The 11,830-nt window shown below is 49.5% G+C and overlaps 1 protein-coding gene across 3 annotated transcripts in view; it reads right to left on the reverse strand.

The window, feature by feature from the left end:
- Window positions 1-4,922: 4,922 nt before the first annotated feature.
- The window catches only part of SPECC1 (sperm antigen with calponin homology and coiled-coil domains 1), a 186,744-nt gene continuing 179,836 nt past the window's right edge, over window positions 4,923-11,830 (reverse strand). For all 3 annotated transcript variants that reach the window (XM_007462667.1, XM_007462666.1, XM_007462665.1), the window contains one exon: window positions 4,923-5,012. In XM_007462667.1, coding sequence (XP_007462729.1) covers window positions 4,923-5,012 — 90 coding nt within the window. The remainder of the gene's footprint in view (window positions 5,013-11,830) is intronic.

The following is an 11,830-nucleotide window of genomic DNA, read 5'->3' on the forward strand; positions in this document are numbered from 1 at the left end:
ACTGTGAACAGGCGGGAGAAGATGCCTGGGTCCAGGTCCCATCCAGATTTGCCAAATCCCCAGGCTCCACGAGTCTGCTCTCTGCTGGGAGACAGGTTTCCATTGTCTGAAGTATGGGAGGGATCCTCCATGGGCCGGGGACACAGACAATGAAACGCAGGTGGGTTCCAGCTGACTCAACCTGGAGGATGGGAAGGCCAGCAAGTGTTCTTCGAATCCAGCCTGGTTCCTCACACTGCCATGTGCAAACAGCTCCAGAGGAGAACCTTTCCAGAAGCGTGTAGAAAGGGGCTCCAAGGAGGCTGGTGACCACCGTGCTCCCCGGTTTTCTATTCCCAGATGCCTGCAGTTACACGATTTGTGACTCACCTTTATGGCCAGTTTTGCGCTTCTCCAGCTGGACTCGCGCCGCCCCGAAGCTGGACTCACCCCGGGACTCGCAGGCAGGCCTGTGGGCTCTCGACGCCACGGGACGTGGCTTTAGGATGAGGTGATGAACCTTGCCGGCGTGTTGATGTTACTCAAAGATTTTTTTAGGGGAAAAGTCACCATCTTTATATGAAACTCACTGATATGCTGTGGAGGGAATGTAGAATTCTCAACATTTTTAAGACTTCAAATAAAAAATTTAGGCCCTCGAAATAAAAGATCCCTAAAAAAGTCATAGTGCACAGCTTCAAACTTGTCTTGAGACCCTGAGGGGCATGAGCTGGTCTAGGAGATAAGGTCTAAAACCCTGGCTTACAGGACTGCAAGATCAGAGGGTTGAAAATATCCCTGGCCCTGTAATACATCAGATCTTGTCATCTGAACAAATGGAGACGCGGCTCTGCCCTGGGGAGCTGAGTGCCCTGCAGCAGGAAGGTGGTGGTGCTTGGCCGCTGGCCAAGACCCCCGCGGCCACAGACCCCTCGGGCAGCTCAGAGCCAGTCAGGCTGAGTCACAGACGCCACCAGGAGCACGGGCTGTGGGTCAGCCCCACCGGGAGCAGAGTCAGTACACGCGGGCTGTGCTTCGTCCAGAGACCAGGAACCTCCCCGCTGGACCCCAAGCCACTGAGGGATGACTGGCAACGGCTGAGGTACTGGCCATCCACCAAACGTCCACGCGTCCGTGTGTGTGGGCGCGCATGCATGTAGGCGGGCTGAGCCGCTGACACGGCTTTGGGTCATCACATGGGGAGCCTGGTATCTTCTGGGTGCAGCATCGCGCGGCACCTGACGGCCCAGAGGAAGTGGCTGGCGGCCACCGTCCTGGCCCCGGGCCTGTCACACCCTCATCCCAGGCTGTGCTGTCCTGGGAAGACGGAGTCCCCCGCGAGGGAAAGGCCAGAGCGTGGGGCCTCCCTGGGAGGAGGGGGAGGTGGAGAGGCTTCTCCTCTGTCCTCTCCTGTGGGCAGGGCTGGTCCCCAAAGGCACCGTGAAGGACGGCCTCCGAGTGGTGCCCGAAGACCACACGTCACCTGACGAATCGCTCACTCAGCGTCCTGGTGTCAGCACACACCAGCATCCCCAGTCCGTTAAAGTTCGTGTTCACTCTGCCTCCGCGATCTTGGTATAACCCCTCCTGCCCCCCACCCGCAGTGGGCACGTCCTAGCAGCTCTGCAGCACCCCGTGCGGCCCTGGAGGGCGGGGTCCCCGGGGAACCGCGGTCACAGCAAGGGGCCGTGCAGGGGAGGGGGCCAAGGGGTGTCAGGACCCAGTCCTTTCTGGTGACCCCCGGCAGTTGCAGTGGGGACCACGGCCCAGTGAGGAACAGGGACGCGAAGATGCCAGTTTGGAAACAGACTGAATGGAAGCCTGGCATTTTGAGAAAACAGTAACAATAAATGTCACTGGGACAAATTCATAGTCAGACAGAAACAAAATATATTTATTAGAAATATTACAGAGCCATACGTTGCACGCGTCCACATTCACAGTTACACACGGCTCTGTTGCGTCCTGACAGCGCTGGGCACGGTCTGTGCTCTTGGCAGAAATGAGGTCACAAACGCACTGCTGCATTCCACTCATGCAGTCGAAGTTACTGAGCTACTCGGGACAGCACAGGTTTAGCCCAGCTCTAACCTGGGTCGGAGAAGTGAAACCCGCAGTGATGCCAGGCACATGCGATATTAAAAATCCTTTATAAAAAGGTTGCTGGGTCCTGTCCTTTGCCGCACGTCACTGGTCAGCTCCTCTCAAATGGCCCTCGAGCTCTGGGCTGGGAAGAACTAGGGCTGGATTTGGCAAAGGGGCTTGTATCTGACGACCGTGACCTCTGTCCCCAGGCAGCGCGGTGCCTGTCCCCTCAGCGGGGACGTGGGGGGCGACTGGGAAAGCAGCCCATGGGTCTGGGGACCGTGACACCAGGTGTGAGCCACTCAGGAGCCTCTGGGTGGAATCAATAAAAGCTATAAAACAACAGGTGGGTGAAGAACGAAAACCAAAGACCGTCGTCGTTTCTGAAATGACGAGGGACAGAATGGCAGGTGGGTGCATCGGCCTGGTTGCCCAGACACCGAGCCCTGTGGGCAGGGCCCGTGGAGCCACCATCAGCCGTGAAACAATTCAACGCAAAGAACCATGGACTTCTCTTCATGTCCTTAAAAATACAAAACAAAACAAAACAAAATTCTTCCACTCTTGGGGGGGTCTTGCATTCTGCATCTATCTTGTGTATAAAAATAATACATTTTATGGAAAAAGGATCTGTAGAGCCACCAAATAATTTTAAGTGACGAAGTGCTGGCTGAAGGAAGATGGGAAGTAACACGGATACTGTGGCCTCTGAAAACCTAAGGACAGAAAACTGGGGAGGATGCGGTTTGCTGACAGTAACCACCATGTGCTCTCAAGTGTTCCACACTCACCTTGTGCTCCGAGCTCCCCAGTTAAAACCTGACCTACGCGGCGGGCCCCCCGCCCCCCGGCCCCGGCCCTGCAGCCCTGGAAGGCCTGAGCTGGCACCCCCGGGCCCCCGCAGGGCCAGGCCTGCCCAAACGCCACCCTTGTCCCTGCGGGCAGGACACAGGTGCCCTGTGCCCTAAGGGTGCTCTCGCTGCAAAGCAGTCAGGCAACCTCTTTGCGTTATAAAAACAATTGCACATGGCCTCCTCTCCTCTTTCTAGCCTACAGGGGCAGCAGCTCCAGCACGGGGGGAGGGGAAACAGCAACACCTCCACCGCAGAGGCTCCGTGCTGATTCCAAATCCCCCCGCAGTGATCACTGAAGACAGGACCCCGCAGCGCCCAGGCCCCTCCAGGCACCCTGAGGCATCAGCGGCCCCTCCCACACGGAGCCTCACGGTGACCCCAGGCTGCACACAACCAGCAACGGCCCAACCCCACTCCTGGGGAAGCAAGCAAGGCAGGGTCGGGGGACGAGGAGACACCGGGAGTATCTTTCCGCCCCTCAGGAAGGCGAGAGCTACACCTGTCCGGGTGGTGCCTCCAGCTTCCACGTGAAGACAAATCATCACGGCCACCGTCACCAGACTCTCTCCTTTCAGTGCTTCTCGGGGACTTTGAAAATATACAGATCGCAACCCTGGTCCCCTTCCCAGTACTCTGACTCCACGCTGGGGCAGGTGAGGAGTGTGTGTTTTCAACGAGCCCCCTGCAGAGGGACCCCAGCCAGCGGCCTCGGCAGCTTGAGGTGGAGGGACGGGCGCCGTGTGGGACCCGGATGCCTCTTCCAAGGCGGCCGGGAGGGAGGGCCGAGCTCAGCCGCCCCCAGGACAGGGACCGATGGGGCCCCGGCTATGAACAAGGGCTCCTCCCAGCCTGCAGGGAGTACTGTGCAGGGCCAGCCACCCTGGGCTCTGGGGCCGTGGGAAGGACCCTGGTCGACGGGCGCTGATGTAAGCAGCTGCGGGATCCCCCTGGGCCAGGGTGAACCTCATTTGCTGCGTAATGTACATTTATTTGCCCAGGTGATCACCTGCGCCTGCACCTCCCAGGCGGAGGGCGGCTCTGGAGAGGGCTCTGCTGCCGCTTAGGGTGACTGCAGGCTCTAGGGAAACTGAGTTGCCTCCTTCAGTTGTACCCCAGCCGGCTCTGCCTGCCCCCAAGGCCTCCTTTGCCGTGCAAATATAGGCGGCCTGGGGAAGGGCTAAAACCACAGCCAGAGTTGAAATACTGTTTACATCGCCATCTGCCCAGCATCCCAAGAAATACACGTCCTCCAACCGTTTGTGCAAAAGCACGAGGACCCCAGCCGGCACAGGCCAGTCCCTTCTGTATGAGCGACTTTGTCAGGTTCTCCTTTGTCAGGGGCAAACGTGTGGGTGTGGATGGGGTGTGAATACGTGCAGGACACTCGGAGCAGGTGACAGTCACGGAGGCTTCCCGTCCGCTGCCGCTGAGCACTGGGTCCTGGTGTGACTGCGTCCCAGACACATTTCCTCCTGTCCCTCCCAGGGACACCCAGCAAACTACCCAGGGGCTCCTTTGCATCTCAAGTTTGATCTTCCACCCAAAGAATCAAATAAGGGACAGGAGACCTAAAGGTGGTGAAGTCCTTAATGAGGACGCAAGTCTTTTCCCCAGAACGCAGGGCGCTCGTGTGTTTCAGGGTTGCTTGAGAGCAAACTTTGTCTTTTTGTGTTCTGTTGGGCGTTTTTTTTTTTTTTTGGAGGGGGCTGGGAGGTGTCAAGTGCAGTTTTTATAGAGGCAGAAGCCAGCATCTGTAGTAGAGACGGTGGGGTTTGGAAGTGCTGTTTGTCATGAGCCTCAGGGCAGCCTCCAGTGAACACACCGCTGGGCTCCCGTGGAGAAGGGGGACCCAAGAGAGCGTGCCCCCCCCCCCCCCTTACGGGCCACGTGCGTCGGCGTTCAAGGTGGGCGCGGTGGACCTGGCTGTTTCTTGTGTGTGTGTTGGCCCTGGGCAAGCTGGGCGCTGGACGGAGCAGGGACGAGCAGCGAGCGCTGCCTCCGGACTTACGTCTCAAAGTACTTGTAGATCTGGGCCACATATTGCATCACGCTCTGCCAGTCGGGCCGGTCTGTGTGCAGCATCTCACTGAGCTCCTGGGGGAGAGGGCAGAGGTCATGGGGCGCCACAAAGCCTTCCCATGCAGCCGGCACGTACAGGCAATACCCGGCTGGTGCTAAAGGTGCTTAGTGAAAAGAAAAGCTTTTCCTTCCCGTTTGTTCAAGAGATGCTGTCCCTTTTAGGAAACATCAGACTTGACCTCCCACCTCTCCCATCTTTTAACAACATGACAATGAACATTAAAAGAAGTTTTGAACTAAAAATAAGAATTGCCCTATGATCCAGCAATCCCACTCCTGGGCATGTGTCTGGACAAAACCATAATTCGGAAAGATCCACGCACCCCAATGTTCACTGCAGCACTATTCACAACAGCCATGGACACAACCTAAATGTCCATCAACAGAGGAATGGACAAAGAAGATGCGGTACATATATACGATGGAATACTACTCGGCCATAAAAAAGAATGAAACAATGCCACTGGTAGCAACATGGATGCAGCCAGAGATTACCATACTACGTGAAGTGAGTCAGACAGAGAAAGACAAATACCATATGATATCACTTATACGTGGAACCTAAAATATGACACAGGGCTTCCCTGGTTGTGCAGTGGTTGAGAATCTGCCTGCTAATGCAGGGGACACGGGTTCGAGCCCTGGTCTGGGAGGATCCCACATGCCACGGAGCAACTAGGCCCGTGAGCCACAACTACTGAGCCTGCGCACCGGGAGCCTGTGCTCCGCAACAAGAGAGGCTGCGATAGTGAGGGGCCCGCGCACCGCGATGAAGAGTGGCCCCCGCTCAACACAACTAGAGAAAGCCCTCGCACAGAGACCAAGACCCAACACAGCAAAAATAAATTAATTAATTAATAAACTCCTACCCCCAACATCTAAAATATGACACAGATGAATCTATACAGAAAATAGAAACGGACTCACAGACAGAGAACAGACTTGTGGTTGCCAAGGAGGAGGGGGTTGGGATCAGCAGATGCAAACTATTATATATAGAATGGATATAAGGTCCTACTGTAGAGCACACGGAACCATATTCAACATCCTGTGATAAACCATCATGGAAAAGAATATGAAAAAGAATGTGTATATATATATATATATATATATATATAGAAAAGAATATGAAAAAGGATATATATATATATGTATGTATGTATATAACTGAATCACTTTGCTGTACAGCAGAAATTCACACAACATTGCAAATCAACTAGACTTCAATAAAACAAAAGTTTTGAAAAGAGTCACCGCGATTCCATTATTGTAAAAGGATTCCCACCTCTCCAAGCTACCTCTGAACGCACACCTGTGTCCCGCACGCTCCGTCACTGTGTGCCCCGTGCTTTGACACTTTTCATACACAATTTCCCACACAACTGTGCTGTGTCATTTTAGCAGATGTGCAGTGTCCAGGGTAATGACTTATCCCCGTCCTCTCAGCGCATGGCACGTGACTGCGGTCCCTTCCTCACCACACAGACTTTGCAATGAGCATCTCCTCTGTGCGTTACTGCTTCCTTCTGTTGGATTCGTGCCACCAAAGTCCTGAACCGATTGAAAGCTGTCTTACCAGAATTAAGGGTCACCATTCAATGTTTTACTGTTGTTTCCCCCTCATTTTGTTGGCAATGGGCAGGCAGAGGCAGAGGCAGAGGCCGGGAGTGGTGGCAGGCAGGACGGCACTCCGTCTATTGCTTGGCCAGGCCTTCCTGAAATTCATGCTGCTGAACATATTTAATAATTCACTTTGGGGCTGAACTTGGAGTCTTTTGTGGTCACAGGAGAACACTAGGGAAGGTCCTGGCGTAAAGCCAGAAGCAGAGATGCAGTGGAAAAGCAGGCTGAACTTAGCACATCTGCTCCTGGGCGGGGTCAGAGCTGGCTGAGGCCCGGAACCAGCCATGTATCTTCTGTTTCAACATCTGAATATATTTTACTGATTTTGCTCCCTGGTTATGTGAAGAAATCAGCACAGCATTGGTCATGGGAAAGGGGTGGAAAAGAAATGCGTGGAACATTCCACACAGATGTACCTAGAACAATTTGAAAAGGAAAACAAAGTGTTTTCCAGAGGTGCTGGAGGGACGGCAAACCTCCCTCCAAGGGGGGCAAGGATGCATCTTCCTGCTTAGAGAGGATTCGGACGTCTGATCAATATTCACTGTTTTACTCAGAGCATCCGATAGGCCTGAACCTAACAATAATTAAATTTTAAAATATTTTGGTACATGGTTAACGTGACATCTGAACGTGTTTGAAGAAATCATTTAGCACTTTTCAGGAGAAGAGAGGGTATGCCGCATCAGTAAAAATCTGCTAGTGCATGACACTTAGTTTGATTTAGTAGCTTAAAACCTTCCCAAAAAAGAAAACACCCAGACCCAGACGGCTTCACTGGTTAATTCTTCCAAACAGTTCAGGAAGAAATAACACAATTCTACACAAGCTCTTCCAGGAAACAGAAGAGGAGGGAACACCTCCTCACTCATTCTGCGAAACCCGCACCAATACTAATACCAAAACCAGACAAAGACATGACAAAAAAAAACTACCAATTTCTCACTTGAACACAGACACAATAATCCTTAATAAATATTATCAATTGAATCATGACCAAGTGGGGTTCATCTCAGGAAAGCAAGGCTGCTTCAAACACCCATAAATCAATCAATGTTATTTATACAAACAGACTAATAAGAAAAACCATATGGTCATATCAATAGATGCAGAAAAAGCATTATACAAAATTCAGTAACTATTCATAATAAAGGTTCTCAAAATACCAGAAATAGAAGGGTATTTCTTTTACCTAATAAAGAACATATAGAAAACCCAAGGGCTGACATCATACTTAATAGTGAGAAACTGAGCACTTCCCCGCTAGGATCAGCAAAAAAGAACAAGGTGAGGATGTCTTCCCTCACCTCTCCTAGTCAGCACTGTACTGGAAGTTCTAGCCAGTGCAGTAAGGCAAGAAAGAGAAACGAAAGGCATACAGATTCGAAAGAACTAAACTGCCTTTATTTGCAGATGACATGACTGTCTATGCAGAAAACTCCAAAGAGTCTACCAGAAAAACCTCTTGGAACTAATATGCAAGTTTAGCCAAGTCTCAGGACACAAAATCAACAACTTTCCTACATGCCAGCAATGAACAACGGCATATGAAAAAAAAAAAAAAAAAAAAAAAAAAAACAAACGCATAAAAAAAAAAAAAAAAAAAAAAAGAAAACCAACCATTTAAAATGGGACCCAAAAAAATCTACATGCAGAAAACTATACAACACCACATGCAGAAAATTACAACATACTGATGAAAGAAATCAAGAAGCTCTAAATAAATGGAGAGATATTCTAGGTTCATAGCTTGGAGACGGAGTGTTGTTAAAATGGCAATTCCTCCCATCTGATCTACAGATACAATGCAACCCCAACCAAAAGCCCAGCAAGCTTTTTTGGGGGGTAGATAGCGACAAACTGATTCTAAAATTTACAAAGGCAAAGGTACCGGAATAGCCAAAACAATTCTGAAAAGAAGAATAAAGTTGGAAGACTTGATGTCACAATTTCTAAAGCTCTATTAATCAAGGCAGAGTGGTGCTGGTCAAGGGGCAGACACTTGGGGCATGTTATGCGTATTTCACCACAATAAAAATAATTGATAAAAAGAAAAACGATAGGGCTTCTTGTCCTCAGGGGTCTTGGTGGGGATGGAGATAAGCTCTATAATCAGAGAAATTACAATATAACACACACGTGCTCCACAGACTATGAATAAATTGTGCTTTCAGAGCCCAGGTGGGCATGGCTGCCCAGAGGCAGGGTCACGGAGGGGTGAGACGTGGGCTCTGGAGACAGCTGGCCTCCTTGACCCTTGTCTTTGCTACTCACTGGCCATGTGCCCTTTCATGGAACCGCACTGTCTCAGTGTCCCACCCACAAGGAGCATCTACGTCGCAGGACTTTTGAGAGGGCCAATGAGTCAACACATGGAAAATGCCCGGCACAGAGTAAACTTGCACATAGTAAGTGAATTAATTGTCTAAGTAGCCTCTATAAAGTTTATGCTACAGATCAGGTCCTGTTATGCCTAAGGAATCATTCTGATATCCCCATAAAATCCTGAGTCATAATGACCTCCCTTCCCAGGTGACCTGAAGACCTTAGGCTGTGTGAGGAATGACCGTTCTGGTGGACACACTGGCTCACCCAGCAAGCGACACCCTCACAGACCGTATGACCTAGTGCGGGCGTGCCCACCTCAGCAGGTACGAACACATCAACCTTCGGAGAGCACACATGCTGGCTGCTTTTACGGCAGCGGCAACAGTATCACACATATTCTCTCTCCTGTTCTTCCTGTGAGGAGTTGTTCCACCTGTGATGTGGGGTGTTAAATTTCCATATTACACCGTGGCTGGGAAGGAATGCATTCTAAAATTTGGGGAACACTGTAGGGTTTTCACTTGTAAAAAATCTCATCCTTGCTAACAATGGTAAACCCAGAAACCTATATTTGCTAGAATATACACATATAAGGGAATTTTTTTTCCTGACTAATCTAATAACAGAACTTGACCAAGGACTTGGGATTATTACTGCTGTCAGTTCTGATTGGGTGTATTTTTGAAATGTCATGTGTAATTAAATATATTATTTTTCAATCCATCTCACGATACTGTAAAGCAAATTTAATAATGTAGGAAGCTTCTATTTTCTTGATGGCATAAACGGGTTAAATTGCTCACAAACATTCCTAAATGGTTTTGAGATTCATCATGCTGTTTGTCAGTAGCTCCTCAGAGACATCTCTACAAATGAAACTGCTGGCTCTGACTTAGTTCAACAAGATGATCTCATTTGCTCCCCAGCTTTCACTACAGTAGTACGTGAGATGAAAAATAGGAAAAAATGTTAAATTTTAAAAGCAAATATTAACTGTAACACTACAAAGAAAACCGTATTCTGTGTATAATATCATCTTCTAACAAGTTCTCATTGTGTCTTTGATTCCTTATGTCAATTATCTGTGGTCACTTGTTAGCTGTTTATAGTGTTTCAGAAGATAAATCAGGTTTCTGCTACGCCATCTTGGCCAGACATTAAGTCCCCTTACTCCTTTTTAGATTCTCTAGACTTGTATTTGCACAATAGGGACAGCTGTTTCTTAAAGGTTCAGTGGAACTTGGGCTTACTGGGATTTTTTTGTTTGTGTGTGTGTGACTATATTTAAAACAATGAATTTCACTTCTTTAATAAAGGTTAAAGTTCTACTTCTTTCTGAGTAAGTTTTGGAGAAATATTTACATTTACTTTTTTTTTTTTTTTTTTTTGGTACGCGGGCCTCTCACCGTTGCGGCCTCTCCCGTTTCGCAGCACAGGCTCCGGAATTTTTTTCTTTTCTTTTTTTTTTTTTTTTTTGCGGTACGCGGGCCTCTCACCGTTGCGGCCTCTCCCGTTTCGCAGCACAGGCTCCGGACGCGCAGGCTCAGCGGTCACGGCTCACGGGCCCAGCCGCTCCGCAGCACGTGGGATCCTCCCGGACCGGGGCACGAACCCGCGTCCCCTGCATCGGCAGGCGGACTCTCAACCACTGCGCCGCCAGGGAAGCCCTACATTTACTATTTGAAGGAATGTATTTACATACTTTTTTTTAAAGAAAACTACCCATTCTACCCAAAGTTTCAAACACTTTGGTGTACACTGTGATAGGACTAAAATTCCTACGATAGCTGTCCTTTCCCTTTGTCATTTCATCCTCTGAGGTTACACAAGTATGTCTCACTGTTACTTCAACTGAGATTTTCCTAATCGCTAGTAAGATTGAACATCTTTTTAAATGTTTACTGGCCATTTGTGAGTTGTCTATCCCAGACTTTGATAATTTTCTACTAGGTTTTTAATTATTATTATTGGTTAGTAGAAATTATTTGTAGATTATATGTCTTCGCTTTTTTTTTTTGCAGTTATGTTATGATGTGTCTGGATGGATATTTTGTATCATTCATCCTGTTTGAGATTCATTAAGAATCTGTGGTCTTGGGCTTCCCTGGTGGCGCAGTGGTTGAGAGTCCGCCTGCCGATGCAGGGGACGCGGGTTCGCGACCCGGTCCGGGAGGATCCCACGTGCCGCGGAGCGGCTGGGCCCCGTGAGCCGTGGCCGCTGAGCCTGCGCATCCGGAGCCTGTGCTCCGCAACGGGAGAGGCCGCAGCGGTGAGAGGCCCGCGTACCGCAAAAAAAAAAAAAAAAAAAAAGAATCTGTGGTCTTTCATCCTTCTGGAAACATTTCAGGCACCACTTCCTCAAATATTATCCCTCTGCACGTTTTCTTTCCTCTTCTTCCGGAATTCCCACTGGACGTGGGACTTAGACATGCTCTGACTTCATCTTCCATGCCTCTTAAGCTCTGTGACAGACACTATCAGATGTTCCCAACCTCTCTCTCCCTTGAAAGGCTTCCCGCTAAATTCAGAGAACGAGAAATGTTATATGCTTGCTTTCTCAAACTCCCTTGCAGCTGGTGTGGCCAAATAACAGAGTACTACCAGTGAGCTGGAGGGACACTGGGAAGCCTTTTGGTTTCCTTATCAAAGGGGGGGGGAGATGTTAGGCCCTTGCCCTTCTCTCTTCTCCCTCCTTCCTGCCCTGCAGACAGGAGTGATGTCTGGAGCTTGGTAGTCATGTTCAACCACAGAGAAACAAGTATGAGGACAAAGAACCAACAGATTAAAGATGGTGGAGTGAAGAGAACAGACACTCTGGGGTCCTTGATTATAACATTGAGCAGAGAACCATTTCTGAAACTAAAAAAAAAAAAAAAAAAAAA

The sequence above is a fragment of the Lipotes vexillifer genome, unplaced genomic scaffold (genome assembly GCF_000442215.2).
Source record: "Lipotes vexillifer unplaced genomic scaffold, Lipotes_vexillifer_v1.1 scaffold982, whole genome shotgun sequence".
Lineage (NCBI taxonomy): Eukaryota > Metazoa > Chordata > Mammalia > Artiodactyla > Lipotidae > Lipotes > Lipotes vexillifer.